Source organism: Cervus canadensis, chromosome 16, assembly GCF_019320065.1.
Source record: "Cervus canadensis isolate Bull #8, Minnesota chromosome 16, ASM1932006v1, whole genome shotgun sequence".
Lineage (NCBI taxonomy): Eukaryota > Metazoa > Chordata > Mammalia > Artiodactyla > Cervidae > Cervus > Cervus canadensis.
Window position 1 is genome coordinate 7,359,055 of NC_057401.1, and position 23,807 is coordinate 7,382,861.

General features: G+C 43.2%; 1 protein-coding gene across 6 annotated transcripts in view; it reads right to left on the bottom strand.

Moving 5' to 3' along the window:
- ARHGEF28 (Rho guanine nucleotide exchange factor 28) overlaps positions 1 to 23,807 on the bottom strand; it is a 326,249-nt gene that overhangs the window by 140,051 nt on the left and 162,391 nt on the right. For all 6 annotated transcript variants that reach the window (XM_043488559.1, XM_043488558.1, XM_043488553.1 and 3 more), the window contains 2 exons: positions 13,196 to 13,248; positions 12,582 to 12,642 (listed from right to left, as the gene is read on the bottom strand). In XM_043488559.1, coding sequence (XP_043344494.1) covers positions 12,582 to 12,642; positions 13,196 to 13,248 — 114 coding nt within the window. The remainder of the gene's footprint in view (positions 1 to 12,581; positions 12,643 to 13,195; positions 13,249 to 23,807) is intronic.

Consider the following 23,807-nt stretch of genomic DNA (forward strand, 5'->3'; position numbering starts at 1 on the left):
ACTCCAGTTCTTCTAAGGGATTCTTGCCCAGAGTAGTAGATATAATGGTCACCTGAATTAAATTTACCCATTCCAGTCCATTTTAGTTCACTGATTCCTAAAATGTCAGTGTTCACTCTTGCCTTCTGCTGCTTGACCACTTCTAATTTACCACTTTATTCATGGACCTAACATTCCAAGTTCCTAAGAATATTGCTCTTTACAGCATCAGACTTTACTTCCATCACCAGTCACATCCACAGCTGACATTCTTTTCACTTTGGCTCCATCTTGTCATTCTTTCTGGAGTTATTTCTCCACTCTTCTCCAGGAGCATACTGGGCACCTCTTGACCTGGAGAGTTTATCTTTCAGTGTCATATCTTTTTGCCTTTTCATACTGTTCATGGGATTCTCAAGGCAAGAATACTGAAATGGTTTGCCATTCCCTTCTCCAGTGGACCACGTTCATTTTCTCATAATGTTCCAATTTTAATTTTCAATTTCCCCAAATTTTTTGAAAAAGCTTCTTGCATGACATAGACTTGTTCAGAAACTTTTTTTAGAATCAATTTTAACATCAATTGTTCTATAGACTTTTATATGGTCATCCATATGTAAATAAGTTTAAAGAGCAAAGAATGTAAACAGTTTTAACATAAACATTATCAATAAAGTTTTGAAGCTGAAATTCACATAAAATGCGATGGTTAATCCAGTTTGTTTGTTTGTTTTTAAATATTTAATATGGTGGGCTCATCTGGTATATGCTACTTGAATATTGATCCTTTTGGGCCCTCTCAACTGACAGAGCAAGGAAACATGTGTGTCCTAACCCAGCTGCGAGCTCCCCTGGCGGCTCAGTCAATAAAGAATCCGCCTGGAATGCAGAAGACCTGGGTTTGATCCCTGGGTCGGGAAACTCCCCTGAAGTAGGAAATGGCAACTCACTCCAGTATTCTTGCCTCAAGAATTCCATGGACAGAGGAACCTGGTGGGCTACAGTCCATGGGGTCGCAAGAAGTTGGACACAACTGAGAGACAAACACTTAACCTAGGTATACACCCACAAACATTTCCGTAGAGAACCATGTGTATTTATTTTAACTAATCATGAGGACATACTGATGTCAACATCCTTAATTCATTACCACGTGGGTCATTCTGGCCTCCTCCCCGTGCTTGTTTGTAAACTCCCACTTCAGTTGTGAAAAACCCAACACCTACTCTCCATAATCCACTGACTTAGTTATTTCCAGTATCAGAAATGTTAACCTATATCCCTACGGGAAATAACTTTATAACCAAGAAGAGAGAGCTTATGTACAGTTCCTTTTGCCTTTGTTCTTACAGACTACTCATTCCCACAGTGACTGAGGTCTGCATCCCACTCCCATCCTCTATAATAAGGTCATTCCAAAAATTTTTAATAAAATTAGACTGCTTTCCTACATTCTATATTCCATCACAGGATCCTCCAAGCTCCTAATTTTTAAATTTGTATACACTGAAGCTTACTCTGGGTGCCATAAATTTCTATGGGCTTTGACAAATATCATGTTATGTATCCACCATTACAGTATCATAAAGGATATGTTCAACACCATAAAAACAAACCAAAAAAACCCCCCACAATGACAGAAATATGTAGAAAGCATACAGACATCAACTGAAAGAGCCCCCCATTGCCAAAGCTAAAACACTCTGAACAATGTAGCACTAGGTCACCACCCCACGTTTACAATAAATATCCATGAATTCATCCTGACATAAATGCTTGAATAAATAAGCAGAAGGATTCACATCTCCCGTGGAGAAGAACTGTGAATAGTATAGGTGGTACTCTGCCCACAGGGAAGCATACAGAGAACTACTCAATCCTGGACATCGTGACTTCCTTCCAAAGAACACACCACGGGAAGAGGAGGAGGGAAGAGGAGCTTTACAGTGGAGAAACCTGGCAAATACCAGCCCCACCAGGTAATCAAGGTCACCATCAGCAGTGATAGGTCTGTGCTGATATTCTATACCACTGACACAATGTGATGGAAATGGCACTTTACCGCGGTGGTTTTCCTCCCCAAACCCATGACCCCAGTTAAATGATAGGGATTACCAATTGAAGGACATTTTATAGAATACCTGACCAGTATACCTCAAAACTGTCAAGATCATCAAAAACAAGTCTGAGAAACTCTCACAGCCAAAGGGAACCTAAGGAAACACAACAACTAAATGTAATATATCCTGGGGCAGCAAAATGGAAACTAAGATAAAAACTAAGAAGATCTAAATAAAGGATGGACTTTGGTCAGTAATTATGTATCAAAGTTGGCTCATTGATTCTAAAAAATGTACCATGATAATAATATATGATGTTAAATAATAAGGGCGAGTAGGGGGGTTTCATTGGGAAAGACCTGGACCTTGATGCTGGGAAGGACTGCAGGCAAAAGGAGAAGAGGGCAGCAGGGGATGAGACGGTCAGATAGCATCACCGACTCAATGGACACAAACCTGAGCAAACTCTGGGAAACAGTGGAGGACAGGGTAGCCTGGCGTGCTGCAGTCCATGGGGTCACAAAGAGTCAGCCACGACTGAATGACTGAACAACAGCAAGGAGGATCTAGCGAGGTGGGGATATGGGAACTCTCCGAACCACCTTTGCAGCTTTACTATAAATCTAAAACTGTTCCACAGAATAAAATTTTAAAATGTTTTAAACAATGGGGGCAAAGAGTACAGAATCTATGTTCATTAAATATTTGTGGAATTTATACTAAAAGAAAGTCTGCACTGCTTACTCAGATACATAGAATAAAACTCTATTCCCCTTTACTTAAGTTCTTACGTGACATTACCGTGCAACCCTGAGGAAACCAGTTAGACATGAAAAGATTATCTGCGGAAAGTAATGTTAACTTCTCAGAAACAGTGTGATTTGGGGGGTTAATATGCTCCCAAGAGTTAGCCCCAGTAAGAAGCCATCACTGGGCACTGGTGGGGCGGGTAAGTCCACCTCACTGAGATCAGCAGAAACCTAATGGCACATAAATCTCAAGAACCTGGATGAAGCCCAGCTTGCTTACTCAAAATGTGCCTTAAAATTCTAGACACCTTTAATTTCATTCTTTACTCTGTTTTTCTGCTTGTTATTTTAAATATCATGAAGGAACAACAGACTATTTTCCACTGGATCTCCCATTCGACAGCTGGTTGCATCACTTCTTCCCGCTACACATGTTCTTCAGCAGGATCTCGTATGGGGAAGAATAAGTTCAGTTGGATTTCTTACTCATGCTGAAGAGACCATGTTTCATGAAAATGTCTTCCAAATTAGGCACACTGAGAGTTACAGCAAATTGTCCCATAAATTGTTAGAGTTTGTACCACTGGCAATGAAAGTTAACTAGAATCCTAACTGCCCTTAAGTCCCTTCCAAGGCATTAATCACTGGGTCTTCAGCAAGCCTGGGGGCTTCCCTGGCGGCAGTAGTGGTAAAGAACTCATCTGCTGATGCAGGAGATGGAGGTTCAATCCCTGGGCAGGAAGGTCCCCTGGAGAAGGGCATGGCAACCCATTCCAGTATTCTCGCCTGGAGAATCCCATGGATAGAGGAGTCTGGCGGGCTGTAGACTATAGGGTCGCATAGAGTTGGACACAACTGAAACGACTCAGCATGTACACACACACTCAGCAAGCCTACACTCATGTAAACACACTGACACTGCCATCAAGCCCAAAACTCAAGGGTTCCTCTGTATGGGCAATTCTTTCATAAAGTGTCTGTACACACAGGTATTCTAGTGTCTCAGCCAAAGAAAAGGAGACAAAATCTCTAAGTAGAAATTTAACTTTCCATATGAAGCATTTACAAATACCACTTCCAGGATACATTTCGTATCTTTCATTTGGTTCATGTTTTATAAGGTAGTTATAGTTCCCTTAAGATTTTATGCTTATTTGAAATTTATAATTGTTTGATTTAATCAAAATAGCATCTTTAGGGATAGAAGCTATGGAATTATTCACTAAGCTGGTTTACTTAGAGTTGAGGATCTCATTCTGGAGAATGAAAAAGTTTAGGTTTCAGAGAAAGAACTGCCATTTTTTCCTCTCCTTGATTACATTTCAGAAATTAAGTTAGCTTGTGAGATGAAAGAAAAAGGCCATTTAGAATACACTACAACTAGGTTTCCCTGGTGGCTCAGTGGTGAAGAATCCACCTGCCAATGCCTACCAATACAGGAGATGTGGGTTCAATCCCTGGGTCAGGAAGATTACCTGGAGAAGGAAATGGCAACCCACTCCAGTATTTTTGCCTGGAAAACCCCATGGATAGAGGAGCCTGGCAGGCTTCAGTCCATGGGGTCGTAAAGAGTCGGACATGACTTAACAACTAAACAACAACAGCTAGGTTGGTACCACTGTCAAACATCAGGCCTCCTTGCAATGCCCTCATGACATCATGAACAGCCCGCCACTCCCTCCATTCCAATCTGTCCTAAGTCCAATAAAGGAACAGGACAGCAGATACAACCACTTGATTCCTTCTTAATGTTTAAAAAGGATCTTTAAAGGCTTAATCATTTCACTTCGGTTCAACCAGTTAGGTAACTTTTTCAATGTATTTTTTATTTTTTACCTTTCCCTTAGATCTACAATGATATTGATGGTGATAATCATTCAAAGCCTGCAAACCTAATAGAAATGGGCTCCCATTAACTGCTTTTGTAAACAATTGAAATCAAAGTAGAACCACACATCTCCAATTTCAAAAATACAGAAAATCCAGTAAGTCAGGAGCGATTTCAGCAGAGCAAGGCTCACTCAAGGAGCTTTGTCATGGTTCTTAATCTTGGCTGTATCTGAGAATCAGCTAGGGGAGCTTTTAGAACTCCTGAAACACAGGTTGCACTTCAGGCCAATTAAGTCAGACCTCTCTGTGGGCGGGACCAAGGCTCCAGGACTGTTTGTTAAAGCCCCAAGGTAATTCCAGTGGGCAGAGAGAGTTCAGATAAGACAGTGCTTAGATTAACTAGCAACGCCTAATCTTAACTCACTTTCATTTTGCTTTATGTTTTTAAACACATAGTTGTGAGCAAAAAATAGGCAGAACATTATTAGACCTATCATTGGACCAGACAGTTTCCTAGACTCTGCACTTATTAAAAAAAAAAAAAAAAAAAAAGCAACTATGCAACTATGTTAAATTATAAGACCATCACATGAAGACATTCACCTACAGTTAGGCTTTAGTTCCTTCACTCTTCCTACTCTGTAGTATTAATTGACCTGATAATCCCAAAGTTCTCTTTTAACTTATGGGATAAAAGTCTGTCAATACATATTCCCATTGTCTAATTTAAAGAAAAGTGCTTTATTTGCATTCCACAAGGAGAATTTTATTCAAACAATGAAACCACAAGTAGAGAAGGCAGAACACTCGTGATAAGAGAGCCAACCTCAGCTTATAACACTCAGCACAGTTCCAATAAGTTGGCAATTTCTTCTACCAAACCCAATTTTTAAAACCTCAACAACTGCAAGAAGAAATTTTCACTGAAGTGAACAAAAGGAATAAAATTCAAATTTGAATTTTTACAAATAACTTTGCATTCCAGTGGTCATCTCGGGATATTTCTTTAGTCCCAGCTCCTTTATTTCAAACCAAAACACTGGTAAGCTTTGGTTTGTGGTAGAAAGATGATACACCCCCCCATGCAAAAAGAAATGAAAAGAATTAAATGGAGAAAACAAGGAATCTACCCAAAATCCTTATAGCCTGGGGTATAGAAACCTGTCAGAAATTAGGCTTAAAACTATTTTTCAGAAGGCTAATGGTTTTGCTAAGGTTACCCTCTCTCTTTTTCCTTTTCTTCCACATTTCACGCAACAGTTTTGAGATCTCAACATAGATACATGTGTTACTAAATAACAACAGCTAAAAGACAGTGACAGATTTTATTTTCTTGGGCTCCAAAATCACTGTGAATGCAGCCATGAAATTAAAAAGATGCTGCTCCTTGGAAGAAAAGCTATGACAAACCTAGACTGTGTATTAAAAAGCAGAGACATCATTTTGCCAACAAAGCAAAGCTATGGTTTTCCAGTAGTCATGTATGGATGTGAGAGTTGGACCATAAAGAAGGCTGAGCACTAAGAATTCATGTTTTCAAACTGTGGTGCTGGAGAAGGCTCTTGAGAGTCCCTTGGACAGCAAGGAGATCTAACCAGTCAATCCTAAAGGACTGGATATTCACTGGAAGGACTGATGCTGAAGTCCACTGACTCAACTGACATGAGTTTGAGCAAACTCGGGGAGATAGTGAAGGACAGGGAAACCTGGCATGCTGCAGTCCCTGAGGTCGCAAAGAGTCGGACACAACTGAGCAACTGAACAACAAGAGAGGGTCAGCGTCCAGTGACATGAGTCCTCGATCTTAAGAGTCCACATTTTAGGTCTTGTTTCTGAAGATAAAGTTTTGAGATGTTTCCACACAAGTTAAAATTGCTCTTTATAAGCTTTTATCGCTTAGTAGCCTCAACTCCATTTACAAACTTTCACTTAGTTATAAGAAGAAAAGACTAACCTAATTAGTCCTACTGATTAGTAATTTGCCAGACTAGTCCTATTTTTTTTTTTTATTAGTTGGAGGCTAATTACTTCACAACATTTCAGTGGGTTTTGTCATACATTGATATGAATCAGCCATAGAGTTACACGTATTCCCCATCCCGATCCCCCCTCCCACCTCCCTCTTCACCCCAGACTAGTCCTATTGACTGCACTGTCTCCACCCAGCTCACCACCTAAATCCATGGGCCTGGACTCTCCCAGATACATGCACAAATGCAGGTCTCAGATAAAGAGTTTGTACAGCCCCTGACATTTCGTTCAAGAGGGACTATTCTTTGCATCTTCCAATCATTTTCTTCCAGTTACCCTTTGGTGATGTTTTCCTAAGCTTTTTGTGCGGGTGCTCCATCTTCCTCTGTCCTGTCTGTTGGCTGGGCTGTGCACCCTGAAACACCTCATTTCCTATTGTTTGTTTCTGTTTGTGCCCCCTCTTCCCAACTCATCTGGATAAGTTCTTTTGGCATCAAGTCAGGCTGCCTTCCATACCCAGCTCTGGCTCAGCTTCTTCCCAGTGCCCACCTTGCCAGTCCCAATACCCACTGAGAGGTTTTCTCAAATTACACAGAAGATTCCCAGTGGCTCAGACAGTAAAGAATCTGCTTGCAATACAGGAGGACCTGGGTTCAATCCCTGGGTCGCGAAGATCCCCTGGAGAAGGAAATGACAACCCACTCCAGTATTCTTGCCTGAAAAATTCCATGGACAGAGGAGCCTGGTGGGTTACAGTCCATGGGGTCACAAAGAGTCAGACACAACTGAGCAACTAACACTTTCACTTCACTTTCAACAAACAATAACAGCAAAGAAGTGACCCAGGGTATTAACAAATAACTGGGATTTGAGCCTCTAGCATGTACTGACAAGTGGACCACTCTGTAAAATCAACAATTATATTATAAACGGGAGAGTTTGAGTTTTTCTTTTTTTTTTCCTAGCCAATAAACATTTATGGTGGCTCAGACAGTAAAGAATCTGCTTTCAGTGCAAAAGACGCAGCAACAGTCCCTAGGTCGGGAAGATTCCCCTGGAGAAGAGAATAGCTACCCACTCCAGTACTCCTGCCTGGAGAATTCCATGGACAGAGGAACCTGGCGGGCGTGGTCCATGGGTTTGCAAAAGAGTCAGACGCGACTGAGCAACTAACACTTTCAAACACTTACAGGGAGAATCTATGACATCATCTCTTTCTTCTTACAAAAGTAATCCACATTTTTAGTAGAAAAAATGTACAGCATTATTTTCAGCTACCTTCTAACATGGGGCTTTCTATATGTCATATAATCAAACGTGAATAAAGCAGAACACACAATTCTATTGCTTACATGATCACAACTATGTAAAAAAACAGATGCATAGGGGAAATACTGGTAGTACACATACCAAAATTTTACAGTAGCTGCTTTGGGGGTGGCAGAACAATAGGAATGTTTTTCTTGTTTTCTATTCTTTCTAAAACCTCAAAGTTTTCTACTGTGAGCAGTTATTACCTCTGTAATTACAAAAGACAAAATTATTTTTTCTGAAAGGCTTATTTAGCACAATGTGTGTGTATTAGTCACTCAGTCATGTCCGATTCTTTGTAACCCCATGGACTGTAGCCCGTCAGGCTCCTCTGTCATGGAATTCTCCAGTCAAGGATACTGGAGTGGATAGCCATTCTCTTCTCTAGGGGATCTTTCCGACCCAGGGATCAAACCACCTAGATCTCCCACATTGCTGACAGATTCTTTACCGTCTGAGCCATCAGGAAAGCACCATTTAGCACAATATCATGCTTAAAATCCCAAGCATTTGCATCAGGCTCACTCTCCACTTGCCAAACAGCAGATAAGGAGTTGCTTCACACCCAGAGCTTCAGGTACCAGGACTCCCCAGGCAGGAAGATGACACCAGGTCAATTCCATTACCACGCCCCCTAGTGACCCCACCTCCCTACGACCTGCCCCCATGGGGAAAGTTAAGCATGCTCACAGAGCTCTTGTCTTAACATGTCAGTTTTACCAGTCCTTCATTTTTTCCATCCAAATGTTCACATAACTACAGCTTTCGTAAACGTCAACAAATTATCTTTAGTCCAAAGCAAACAGATTGAAGGCAGGAGGAGAAGAGCACGACAGAGGATGAGATGGTTGGATGGCATCACCGACTCGATGGACATGAGTTTGAGCAGGCTCTGGGAGTTGGTGATGGACAGGGAAGCCTGGCCTGCTGCAGTCCATGGGGTCGCAAGTGGTCAGACGCGACTGAGTGACCAAACTGAACTGAACTGTGTGACCAATCTGAGCTGATAAATGACTGCAGGAAAATCAGTTTCAAATCTGGGCTGTCACATACAAGCTCACTCACACTGGAATATCACTTGCTGAGAGAGGAGTCTCACCTCCCGGGGATCCACAATTCACCGGAGACACTGGCATTCTTGCTTCACAGTACTCAGTCATGAACTTAACTTTTAACCGGAAATCTTAGTTTCTTACCAGGCACATGTTTTTATTTTTTCAGATTCAACCTTTTAAAAGTAAAATTTGCTTTTAAACTACAACAAACAACTAACCAAGCCGTTTCCAGCTTTGCCAATCCAGAGCTGGTCTAATGCATCTTTGTTTGTAGCTGGGTTTCCAACAAGGCAGCGGAAGTTCACCCTCCCCACTGTACTTCCCAAGGAGGTCCACGCTTCCTGCTCGACGTTCACATCCCTTCTCCTTGGCACAACACTCACAGCTGCCCACTGTTAAGCTTCGATTTCCTCATCACATTTAGCCTTGTATCCTCAAGCCAAATGGACCCTTTCTTCCTTTTTAATTTCCATATGGACCCATTTCATCTACCTTCTTCTTTCTTTTGCTCCAAATGCTTTGCCCTCTCCTGCATCCCACCTGCGCAGAGTGTGAAGGCGCCATATGCCAAGGAGTCCCACTCTTCACAACCGCAGCACACCAATCAGACCCCGGCCTCAACTCACACTCTCCTCTCTGAGCAAAAGGCCTGCACAATATCCACAGACAGCGGGGCCCTCACGTCTGCACTCACCGTAAATGTCATCTCAGTATCTTGACTCACTGCTGACACAGCTCAGGGGCACTGGCTGGGATGGGGTTACCACCTGCTACCCACCGGAGACATTATTCCTCCCATGAGTAGTCATCTTCAGCGTATAAACTAATGTCGAGGTGGCTGTCGATGCTCTGATGCACCAACAACAATACAAAGGAAACTTACTCTGGATCTTCCCCGTCCAGTGCAAGAGTTATAGTTCCAAGGCAGTTCCTCAGTCACACTGCTCACACATCACATGCTATACAGACATACGTGGCCACTGGCTGGATCAGAACAGTGCAAATACAGAACAAGTCCATAGTCACAGAAATTTCCACTGGAACAGCACTGACATCATTGACGAGATCACACTAAACTCACGTCACACTGCTTTGAATAATACAAGGCAGCAAAGAAATGCACCTCAACCCCACAGCAATCAGTCCTTCCTTAGAGGCTAAGCACAATATCAGCTTTACATACAAAGTAAAACTGTTTGGAAGCGAGCAGGGGAAAAAGCCGTTTCTGGTTCCAGACAGCAGCTTACCACCTGACTCTTGCTCACTGCTTGCTGCCCTCTTCTGTCTCAAAGGTTCTTTTATTTTTTTTTTTTTTAATTTTTTATTTTATATTGACGTATAGATGATTAACAGTGTTGTCATAGTTTCTGGTGAACAGCAGAGTGACTCAGCCAAACATATACACGTACCCATCCTTCCCCAAACTCCCCTCCCATCCAGGCTGCCACAGAACATTGAGCAGAGTTCCCTTGTGTGCTACACTAGGCCCTTGTTTGTTACCCCTTTTAAACAGAGCGGTGTGTTCATGTTGATCTACAGCTCCCTAACTACCCCTTCCCCCCAGCCTTCCCCCTTCCTATCCCCTCAGGAACCATAAGTTCATTCTCTAAGTCTGTGAGTCTGTTCAGAAGGTTCTTTTAAAATGTATTATGTTCTTTGTATAAGGTAATTATTTTAACCCACCAAGTTTTGATGAACAACAAAGCCAAGAAACAAGCCGCACAAGACCACCACACACCGCACAAGAGACCTCCGCACAAGAGACCTCCTCGTAAATGACCAAGATTAAAGTCGCACAGGCTCAGCTCCCTCAAACTCTTCGTCACATCCCTCCTCAGACACAATGATGTTACTGACGAAAACTTCGATGAGGTCAGGTTACTACAGTTTCCGTAACATGCGCCTTCCTACCCAGTAAGGAGACCAGTTTGAGAAGAGTGTGAATGTTTAGAGCCTAAAATTAAAATAATCCTGCTACTCAATCCTTTTAACAGCCAACACTCCTCCCCCACCAGCGGTTTGTCTTGGTAAACATTCTTCAGAGCGAACATTCCTGGAAGCATGATGCAATCTGGAGAGGAGACATCCGGCACGCATGAGCAGCGGCCAGACTCTGGGCTCCAGTGGCCCACGACAGTCATCCACGTGGACATGCCTGCTTTCCCTTCTCCTTCCTCTCCCCCTCTTCTGGAAGCAAAGTACTCCTCTTATCCTCTTACCTTACATAGCTTCCCAGGTGGCGCTAGGGGTAAAGAACCCACATGCCAACGCAGGAGACACAAGAGACACGGGTGCAGTCCCTGGGTTGGGAAGATCCCCTGGAGGAGGGCATGGCAACTCACTCCAGTATTCTTGCCTGGAGAACCCCACGGACAGAGGAGCCAGGCGGGCTACCATCCACAGGGTCACAAAGAGTCAGACACGGCTGAAACAACTTAGCACACACACACCTCACAGAGCATAAATAGCAAAGGTGTGTGCAGTGCCTGGGATGGTCTAGTTTCTATTCAAGTTCCAGCGGCACCTCATGCAAGGAGATCCAGAAACCACCTCTGCTTGCGGCACAGCCAACTGGCACGCGGGGTGCTTCCCCCCTGCCCGGCTTTATTTCCCTGATTTCCTAATTGCTCTGCTCTGTGCCTGCCAGGTGAGAAAACACCGCCCAGGGAGCCCCCCGCGCCGCTCCACTCCGCAGGCCCACCCAACCTGGCTCTCACCCAGGGAGGTGGCCTGCTTTTCCCTGACCACCGGCCCCCTGCAGCTCCTAAGGCTATTCTGCCCTGGCACTTTCCAGGCGTCCGAGCTGCTTCAGCCTCGCTGAGCCTGAGGAAACTGATTGAGAAATTTCTTGATTCTCTGCTTCCCACTTCTCAGAGGCCCAAATGAGGCATCAGCGGATGGCCCCGCCTATGTATATCCTCAAACCCCCAACAGCTTCATGAGGCTCTAACTCAAAGGTAAGAATGGAGCCCTGATGAGCCCTGAACAATTAACAAAGGCTCGAGGGAGAGATGTGGGGAGATACGCCTTGGAGAGTGTTGAGTGATGATGCCTGTGAGCGGATGGGAATTCCCACGGCCACTGGAAGAAATAGCTTCCTCTTGCCAAGAGAGTGTCTGCTTCCTTTGAAACGACACCTACGTCAGATCCATGCCCCAGGGTGAGCATCTGGTCTTTTCCTGAGGCCAGGGGAAAGATCCCACGGACAGTTCCAAGCGGTCCTCACCAGGGATCAAAGTGGGACAGAGGTAAACCTGGGGATTCTGAGGCCAGGCAGATGAAGCTCTGAGTCTCAATTCCCCTATTTACTCTTCACAGTGGCCTCCGTCAAATCAGCTACACACAGAAGCTAGGAGTGCCTACCTCATAGGGATGACAGGGTAACACACGACCAGCTCCAAGCCAGCACGTGCTCAGAGTAAAACTGTCCAGGAAAAGCTTGGATTCCTTCCTTTGTTTTGATTTGTTTTTTAGATTGTAAATGGAGACTCAAATGCATTTCAAGAAACAGACCCGGCTCCCAGAAAGGAAGATTTTATTTCTAAATAGATCTTCTTGTCGCCTGCATGCCCGTGTCTGTGATACCCCTATATGAATGCCAGAGGAAGCCATCTGTTGGAACATACCCAAATCTAGCCTGTCCTGGTCCTCGTCTTCATTCAGTGGAACCACCGGGCTTTTCACACGCTGAAAAAGACAAAGTCAGGTCGGTTTTTTACAAGTTACTTACTTGCTAACACTGTTTATTTTTGTAAATGAAAAAGCAACCTAAGAAAACATTAGGAAAGACATGTTATACATGTCACCATATGTAAACAGAAAAACGAGTCTGTACTTAATATTAAGAGCCAGAAGTAAGCAAAGGATCTGTACCAAGCTGAAGCATGCCTAAAAGTCATCCATAGACTATTTTATATTCAGGAAATAGCTCCCAGGTTCATTTCTGAAGACACATTGTTGGGAAACAGCTATAGATACCATCTTCAGGTACAAAGTTTTAGAAAATGTATTCAATTATCTTGCATAGACAAGATGCATATACAACACAGAAAGACCACTAGGTTTAGTCATCAAGGGTAGAGATCGAAAATTTGATAGAGGAAATAATTCAAGTTATTCTCAGCATGTCTCGGGACATATCCCTGAAGTTTTCTTGCTTTGGGTTTTTAGCACCATATCTTCACTTCCACTTCAACTCCAGAGAGAAGCACAAAGGTGAAAACAGGCAAAGAACCATTACCTTTACATCCTCCTTCCTAGGTGATGATCTGCTGCACCCCGAATTCTTAATCTCTGCAAAAGAATAATTCTCATCAGGATCCACTGATAGGAACTTCCTTTAAAAAAAGAAGAAGAAGAAGAAGAAAGGCAGAGAGAAGAGAAACTAGATGACAAATATAAATGATTTGCTCAGAGCTGTCTGTGGGGAACTAGGTTTTAGATTTGGCTTCTTAAAAAACTCCGCAGAGCAGAGTATGACCCGACAGCCCACGCTCTGATATTGTTTGTATGGACCAAGATGTAAACAAGCCCAGGAGCTCTCACAGGAAATCCTGAGGAAGAAGACGGCCGTTAAACAAACAAACCCCCCAACCCAGAAGGAGGCCGCGCGCTGACCGAAGCTTCCTCCACACAGCACCGTTCTGACAATATGACTCGTACCCGCCTGAGGAAGCCCCACACCTCTCTTTCCTCCACTAACACCAACTGCACGTTTCAAAAGAGCCTAGCTCGCTCTAGACGAGGTTCAGCCTTTCCTTGCCCATGGTTTAAAGTCAAGAACAGCCCTAAACGTCGGCACGGCCCTTGGGCTGGGACCTCAGACAGTGCCCGGATCCATCTCACCAGCCCCAGGCACCCAGGGGCCCAGGCTCTGCGTAAAGGCTTTCCGGGAAGCATCAGTGCTCATGGTGTGCTGGGATGAGCAGGAAGGCCCACTTAAGGCGTATTTTTCTCTGTCTTGACTGATTGGTGCTCAGTTACCCGTAAACAAGAGCCACTGTGGCTGAAACAAGCATGAGAGCAGGCTTGGGCCTGAGGAAAACAGAAGAGACGGGCACTGCTAACTAGGGCATGGGGTGGAGATTAACCAGGACCTGTGTCTGTACAGTGACGCTGTGGGCCCAGGCCCTCCTCTGGACCCTCAGCTTCTCTGCCCCCGGGCCCTGCAGGATGCCCGGTCTGGGGAGCCCCTGGTTTTCCCGACAGGTGCATTAACTAGGCATTCCCTACTCTACGCCACTCCTGTTACGGTAAGGCACAGAGGTCTCACACCTCCGAGGAGATTCATTCAGGCTCTTCTTCCTGCCTGGCAACAATGCTGATTCTCATCCACGTTTCTGCTTAGAAAAAGTCTAAGGTGGCTTTCCAGGACGAATCTTAAAAGGCAAGGATGGAGCAGAGAAGTCAACAAACACAAAGTCATGATGTGGTTTTTTAAATCTGTGTAACGATAACTTTGAACTTGCTTTACATTAAGCAAGTTAATAAGATATTTGCACTCTACCACAGTATATTGGGGTTTCCCCAGTATCTCAGCTGGTAAAGAAGCTGTCTGCAATGCAGGAGACCTGGGTTTGATCCCTGGGTTGGGAAGATCCCCTGGAGAAGGGAAAGGCTACCCACTGCAGTATTCTGGCCTGGAGAATTCCATGGACTGTACAGTCCATGGGGTCACAAAGAGTGGGACACAACTGAGCAACTTTCACTTTTCACAGTATATTGGGGCTTCCCTGGTAGTTCAGCTGGTAAAGAATCTGCCTGCAATGCAGGAGACCCTGGTTCAATTCCTGGGTCAGGAAGATCCCCTGGAGAAGGGATAGGCTACCCACTCCAGTATTCTTGGGCTTCCTTGGTGGCTAAGATGGTAAAGAATCCACCTGGAATGTGGGAGACCTAGGTTCGATCCCTGGGTTGGGAAGATGCCCTGAAGGAGGAGGGCATGGAAACCCACTTCAGTATTCTTGGCTAGAGAATCCCCATGGATAGACTAGCCTGGCGGGCTACAGTCCATGGGATTGCAAAGAGTCGGACACAACTGAGTGACTAACACACACACACACACAGAATATATTGCTCTTGAATTCATACTGTACATTAGCCCCTGTGAAGAAAAATGAAAGGACAATAGCTTCAATTTCATGTAGTCATGACCACTGACCTCAACAGGGAGGAAGGACAAGATAGTAACTGATGCCCAGCCTTTTGTCGTCCAGCATCCCAGCCCACCTTTACATGCACATCCCAAACAAGGCCTCCAGGTGGCAGCAGAGTACCACCTGCAGAACAACAGGGCCCCTGCCGGGAATGTCAAAATGAGACGACTCCACCAAAGTCCAAAACACTATGTTAGGAGAAAGTTTTCATCCTACTGCACAGATGCAGAAAACTGATGTGAAGCATCTATATAGTGCTTACCGTATGAGAGCAGCAAGTCTTCTGTTTTGAAATATATATAGGCCAAACTCTACAAATTCAGTGAATACCCACCAAGATGTTTTAAAAAAAAAAAAAAGAAGGGTATAACTAGAACTAAAGTTTCAACAGACACATCTGCATTGACAGCAAGAGGACCACAGACGTTTTTATTGCCCATCGCTGGATATTACTTCAGAGCCATTTTAGACCACATACTCTTAAATGATAAGAATTCTGCATCTCGAAAGAATTCTGCACCCACAGCACTGATTCAGAAGAATAACACACATTTTATTCAGGGTTGCTGATGAAGAAATCTCTATGTCAGGTAATCCACCTGCAACAACAAAGGATGTGTTCACCCGGTATTCTGTTCCGAGTCCACCCTGGTGGTATGTTTGGATTCCATCTCCCTGCCCCTCTCAAAAGGCTGATCTTCACAAGCCTACATTTTCCTTACAGTCTAAATCAATTCTGCTCAATATTCAAGCAAATAGTACAAACTATATTAAAGCAGATGTCTTCATAAAATGTGTACTTCATCATTTTAAAAACAACTTTCAAAGCTATAAAGCCTTTATCTCAAAATCATTAAAAAATACTTGTGACAATAATGCATCTTTAACTAATCTAGGATGATATAGAACTATATCTTAGAGGTTTTAAAGAATTTGGCACTCCTTCCACTGGAGTTTAATTGCTCCAGCAGAGTTTCTGCTAAATGCCTAGGATCCTTTTACACTCAGCCATTGCACCACCAATTGCAGAGTGCAATCAAACTACCATTGCTATAGCAACCTTCAGCAGATAATGATATCAGTAAACCCAAGCTATTCTGTTTTAAAGGCCTATTAATCTTGCCTTCAAGGCCCACCCAGAAGTAAAGATCACCCTCTCCTAAATCAGACTTACCAAACATCATAAACATGGTCTTTATTGCCGAACTATAATGGAACAAGAAGTAATTTCTAATATTCATGTTCACCAGGGACACTGCACCAGCAAGCAAGGTTTTCAACACAGGCTGGAGTAGCTGTAAGATTAATACCAGTGTCTTGTCAAGAAACAGATTAGCCTACTAGATCTCAATTCTGTGCACAAACCATACTGTCACCTTTTGAGAGATGGGACCACAGAGGTTAGACTTCAGTAAAGAGAAAGCTTACATCAAAAGTACAGGCTGCTCAGTATTCTTCAACTACAATTTGCTGTGCTGTCCAACTCCTCCCCCAGGAAGAAGGCAAAAAGAATCTGGATCAGAGGCAGCCAGACAACTACTGCAGATTCACTCCTACCTCAGGTTCAACTCTCTACAATTAAGTCCCCAGCTGGGTTAGACATGCAGGGCAGCGTCAAAGCACAAAGGAAAACGAGTCATGCTCTCAGCTTGCTCTCCTGCCCCACCAACGCCCAAAAAGGGTGCAGTTCACAGTCTGAACGAATCCTCTTCTCCCAAAAGACTATAAGCTCTGGGAAGGTTGAGTCCGATCAATTTAAGTCCAACACTTGCATCTCCAGGACTAAGCAGGGTACCCTCCATGTTACAGGTGCTGAACAAATGCTTCTCTCCTTGATTAGGATCCAATGGCCCAAAATAACTGATGAGATAGAGTAGATCATTAGGGACAAGGAAGGGAAAGTTGTTCACTTTTTAAAATTACTAATCCAAACACTTTCAATACTAGCATTATTTCGTCACAACTTCTGAACTGCCAGGTTGATGAGACAGATAATGCCTTTCCCCTGGCTTCCCCCCACTCCTCCAGCTCCGCAAGGCCCAAGCCACACTTTCCTCTCCAGTTACACACCGGAGTTTCACTAGTAACTTCACTTCCACGAATCACCTTAATGTTTTATCCTAGTGTGCATGTCTGATTCACAACTACTAGAGAATTACAATGGCAAAGGGAAAAAATTTTTAAATATCTGTGACATCTACCACTCTCAACTCAGAGGTTGTCATGACACTCTGACCTTTGTTTCAGTATCTCTATGAGACCTTTTTCACTGAAGGAATTATAACTTTTTTACTTATTAGGAATACTAGTAAGAACTATCATTTGGCATTCCCAGTATAAATACAGACTAGAAGAAACAATGAGGCGCTTATTCACAGAAACATCAGCATGAGCCCTGTTAGTCCATGAGCTCCAACACTCCCGCCGATGCATCAAGCGCAACGCTCAACCAGGTTCCCACCCTGCCCCAGGATCAGCAGTCAAGGAGAGGATGTCAGGACAAGAGAAGACCTCAGACAACTCTGCAACATCATCTTTTACGATGTAATTTTTCTATTTCTACTCTGCATTCTTTCAGAAACAAATTAAAACATCTTTTAAAAAAAAAAAAAAAACACATACTGGGTTTTTTGATTTAAATTATTTGTAACACTTTTTTGAGCCACAAAAGTAATTAAGAAAACTTGAAAGAGACTAAGAAAAACAATCTATAAAACCACCATTAATGGCTTAGTCTCTTCGCACATACACATATATATTTGTAATTGTATATTTGTATTTGTGTGTGTATATATGTGTGCATATGTGTGTGTGTGTGTGTATATATGTGTGTGTGTGTATATATGTAACAGCTTTAAGGTATAATTCAATACCACACTACTCATCCATTTAAAGTATACAGTTCAATGATTTTTAATATACTCAGAGTTGTGCAATCCTCACCACAACCAGTTTCAGAACATTTTCATCACCCCAACAAGAAACCCCATATCCATTAACTCTCACTACTCATTTCTCCCCAGACACCACCACTTCCACCCCAGCCCTCAGTAACCACTAACTACTTTCTGTCTTAATGGATGCCATTTTGGATATTTGACATAAATGGAATTATACAATATGTGGTCTTTTGTAACTGGCTTCTTTCACAAAGCGTGTTGTCAAGGTCCGTTCATGTCAAAATGTGTCAGCACCTCATCCCTTTTTACTACCAAATACTATCTATCTCCATTGTATAGAGAGATCACATTTTTGTGTATCCATTTCTCAGCTGATGGACTTTTTGGATTGTTTCCACTTTTTGGGCAGTTATGAATAATGCCACTTTGAACATCTGTGTACAAGTTTAAGGAGATCTATGTTTTCATTTCTCTTGAGTATATATCTAGGAGTGTCATCGCTGGGTCATATGATAGTTCTATGTTTAATATGTTTTTATAATATATATATACATATATTTACATCTCCAGTGAGTATTCTCTCCCACGCCCAGCCCTATAAAATCTCAATCAGTCAAAAATTAAGTCATGGGGCTAAAAAAAAAGATATCCTCAGCCCCCAAATTTGGTTGCAAGTATCAACTAAGCAGAAGCTCTAAGTCACTGTATTTCAAATTGAGGTTAGGGCATAATTTTCCTGACTTACTCAACTGCTGGAATAAAATGAGGCAAAGTCATCTTTCAACAACATAAACAGGATTCAAATTTCTCTGAGGAATACTGTTATGTCCCTAAGACTTCACACTTGGATTATATTTCAATTCAGAAAAAGAAAAGAAAAAAAAAAAAAAGAACTCCATAACTATACCTTCAACTTGAGCTTATTTCAACCATATCGGACTCCTCACTTAACATGCTTAGTAAATGCTTATCCTCTCCCACTCCTGCTAATCTGACCTAGCTAGAGCAGAGTGGGCAAAACTGGCTGTACCCAGATGAGTTCTGAGAAATCCAAGATTCTTTCCAGCTCAAACTAGGATTCTTTAATTCTATGATGAACTGGGAGAGGCAAGATAGAGAATTTTTATGTGTCTGAGAAAATACTAATACTATTGTAATAATACACAAAATGGACATTATATCAGCTTGGTATCTTATTTTAATCCTTGCACTTCTAATGATGAAAAAGATTATTTTCCGGGGGCAGGGGGAGAAAGCAGACTGGCAAAGGCAGATACTGAAAGAAACAGAAGGCTGAGCTCTCTGTCAAATGAAAGAAACACAGATGACTTCCTGGGGTTGCGAAGTACATTCTCTGGATATGATTGGTAATTGTCTTGTAAATGCCCAAGTGCCTGACTTCAAGGTAAACAATGCTGATCAAGCCCTTGGATGGACATTTCACAATGGGGTTAAGATAAGAGCTGTGTTCCCAGCTGAGGAATCACCCCTGCAGACCAGCCTTCATAAGGTCTATCCTAAAGCCCCAGCGCCTCAGGCTCTAGCCATCCTGGTTAAAGGATCTGTATCCTGACAAGACACTGGAACCATATTCAACAGTTCTAAAAAGATACACAAAGCCACAGTATTTAAAACAAAAAATCTTGGAAAGGAAATTCTGCACGGATAAAACACCTCTTGGTTTTTCCAATAATATTTCACAGGAGAGGTTCAAATAAGGAGAATCGATCAAATGATTTGGCTCCTATGTGAAATATAAAAGAAAAAAGGTGGTACAAATGAATCTATCTACAAGATAGAAATATAGTTACAGATGTAGAAAACAGACTTCTGGCCTCAGGGAGAAGAAGGGGAAGGATAAACTGGAAGACTGGGACTGACATATACATACTTCTGTATATAAAATAGATCATTAATAAGAACATACTGCATAGCACAGGGAACCCTACTCAATGCTCTGTAACGGCCTATATGGGAAAAGACTATGACAGGGTGGACGTATGTACATGCATAACTAACTCACTTGACTATCCACCGGAAACAAACACAACATTGTAAACCAACTGTACTTTGATAAAACCTTTTTAGAAACAAGGAGACTCCACCACACAACACCCTCGTCCCACTGCACTCAGAACACAGAGACGAGCTGCACCCCCGTCTAAAGGACGTTCAGGCGAAAACTCCGCTCACCTGGTCACTGTGACACACACAGAGCCACATCGTGATATCGCAACACACGTGACCACCCCCAAGTGCGCTGAGCAGCACACTGTAACTCTCGCGCATCTCGAGATGGCGTTGGCTAAGCCTCTGGTTAGATACCGGTCACGGTGCCCCGCCTGGATTTTCTCACTTGCACCTTATTTTGAAGGAAGTGTGAAATGACACCCGCGCTCCATCTTCCACAGAAGGAAACACAGCGGCGTCGCTTGCATCCTGCAGAGCAGCCAGCTCACGGTAGAGCTGAGGTTTTGTGCAGAGGCTGCTCGTTGCTGGCGTGTCATCAAGACATGTCTCTGCGTGTGGGTCGCAACCCCTCCTCATAGCAGACAGGTCAGTCATGTGGAAGACAGCTCACTTCTCGGCAAGGATTCCAGTTTTGCACTTTTCCACCGGACAAAAGCTGGACAGGACTCTGGAGCAGCAGTCCAAAGTCTAAGCACACAAACGTTCTTGACAAGGGTGCTGGGTGTCTACGGCACGGCGGTAAGAACGTACCCACCTGAGTTCTGACTGCCGGGCAAGCCGCGTCACCTCACACGAGCTACGTGACCTCTCTCAGCTACCGCCTCCGTGTGTACACAATGTGATGCCTGACTCCCAAAAATGGCCCTCTCCAGGGCCACGGGGAGGTGTGCTCTGCCAGTGTGCAAACTTGGCTCGGCTCCCAGAAGCACACCCCGCACCTCGAGCAGTGCCTGTCCCTCCAGAGAGACGCGAGAGGAAGTCAGAGAAAGCGCGCTCCTTCAGATGAAGGTTTTTCCCTCTTTGTCTTGTTGGGGAACTGCTTCATCACCCGTAATGAGTGCCCAGCAGAGTGGAGCCCTCAGCAGAGACTTACTGAACAGTAAGTCAATGGGCGTGCAGGGTTCATGTCTGCCTGCCTAGATCGGGTCTTGCATGTGGACCCCCAGCCCCTCTGCCTTCCGCAAGAGACAGCGAGGGGGAAGCCCCTCTGAGCTGGCTGAAACTGCCACCTCGGCCCCGAAGGAGACAATTTCTCCCTCTCCCTTGGTGTCTGGCATTCAGGTTCCAAGCCCAACTCCCTATTTCCTTGTTAAAGAGAATGTGCAAGATAATTTGTGGTAACAAGACAACAATGTAAAAGACCAGTCACATAAAATTCGAGACACACGATTACACAGGGCTTTTTAAAATGGCAAAACAATAGAAGAAAATGGATTCACATAGTGGTCAGTGGTATTGCGATGATTGTGTTTTCTGGCCCCATAGAATCTAGGCAGGTAAGAGCTTCCCAAATCAAAAAGTACAGCGGGCTGTGTGAACTCAGCATTCAAGATGACCAGGAGTAGTTCTAAAAATGCCTCCCAAGCCCCTTCTCGGTGTGAGAATTACATACTAAGAGATGGAGAGAATCCACATGACGGTGAAAAGGGAGGACATAATTAGCTTGAGAAAGGGCAGAATCGGAAGAGATGAGCAGCAACACTCCCAAAGCACCTTCCACAGATCATTTTCATAAGATGTTGAGAACGAAGAAAAGGGGATTCTCCCATTATCAAGTTAGAGAACTGCTGGGTTAAATAAGAAACACAGGTTTCTCGACTGCGCGACTTACTAGAACCCACAAAACATTAAATGTATTCTTGATTTGCAAAGTTGCAAAGAGTTGGACACAACTGAGCAACTGACACACATTTCCACCAGAGGCGTTTCATGTATAGCATCTCTACTTGTTTGGGCAAAGAATTCTTATTCTTCAGAGCATTTTCCAAGGTTGGTGTTCTGTACAACTCTCCTTAGGAACTACTAGAATAGGAGATCAAATAAGGACAAAGGTGGCAAGAGACAAAACAGAGTCAGTTGGTGGATCGATACACACTAATAATTAGCTTATTCGTCCAAGCATAGTGAAAATGAGGTGACCTTTTGGCCATTTATTTCATTTGGAATAACATCTCATCATTCTGGGAGAACAATTACAATCATGAAATTATGGAAACATAATTGATTCAGAGACAGTAATAAAAACATTTATCACAGTAATAGGGAACAAGTATATTTCCAAATTAAAGCTATTATTGTCTTTTAATCAATGGTAGCTACAGATACACATTTAAAACATCCCCCTATACCCCAGGAGGAATAGAAAAACATGATCTATTAAGAATCTTCTATGATATCTCAAAGGGAAAGTTTACTTTGGGGGCTTAAAGTGGTGGGGGGGGATCGAGCTCTTACACTCAAAAGGTTTTGTTCTTCCAGTTGAGTTGCCTGCAGGCTTTTGAATGAACAAAAACAAATTGGATATTTTCATTTTAGCTAAATACTGCCCTCTGCCGAAATGTGTACACAGTTTCTAACATGTCTTCCAAGGGTATAAATATCCAAGCATTGTCTATAAAATATACATTAATTATTGTGCATTAGAGAACTTGTGTTTCTATCCAAATTCTTTTGCTTATTGATTGATTTCAGTCCAACTGGCAGCCAGGTATATTAATATGGCTGACCCTGGGGCCACCAAATTCAACTTGTCTAAAACTGAGTACTTATTTTGTCATGGTCCTGCTTCTTAAGGCCTATCCTACTCGGCGACACACCAAGAATGGAAGAATCACCCTTCTCCCTCACCACTGACACCCACCTGACGTCCTACACCTTCAGGACAGTCCTCCTCCATCCCTCCATCTCCAATCTCCTCACATTGCTCTGGTGCAGACCCTCTTCCACATTCTGTGTGGCAGCCCTGGGCCCCTCTCACCCATTCTCCACAGTCTTGAAGAGTGAGCTTCCTAAATAACAACCTGAACTAATTTGCTTAAAACAGTTTCCAGAGCTGTCAGGGTGGAATTCTGATTCCTTGCCTTGTGTACAAGCCTGCTGATCTGCTACCCTTTCAGGCCTATGTTCCTGGCATCTCTCTCTCTCTCTCTCTCTCTCTCTCTCTCACACACACACACACACACACACACACACACACACACAAACACCCCTATACTCCAGGGCCAAAACGTGACCTGCATTTTCCCCAATGCATTATCTGGTTCAGGACTCTGTACTGAGCATATTCCTATTGTCTAGAATTCCCTTCCCTCTATTAGATCACAGCATTGGGGTCACCTCCACCAAGAAGCTTTCCCTGGCTACTCCACCATCACAAAGTTCTCTCAGTATTATTTGCCTATGACTCCTGAAGCACTTATAATGTGCCAGGACAGCTTGTTTTTCCATGCCAGTTCCAAATTGTCAACCCCATCTTCTACTATTCTTTTTTAAATAGTAAAAGTATAACTTCTTTAAATAGTAAAAATATAAAATAGCAAAAACATCTTCTACTATTGTGATTATGTAACTACTACGTGATATCATTGTATCATGATTGGTCAACAGAAAATAATAGAATTCTATATCACTAAAACTATCATTTAATACAGAAACCTGTAATCACTTTTTAAATTCAGACACATAATAGAATTACCTTGGAATTTCTTGAAAAATACAAATGCCTAAATATTGTCGTTTTTCTCCAAAACTCTAGATGTCTTTCTAATGAGCAGCCACGTTTAAAAACAACTAGACTATATGATGATCGCTTACTTTTATTTAGTTT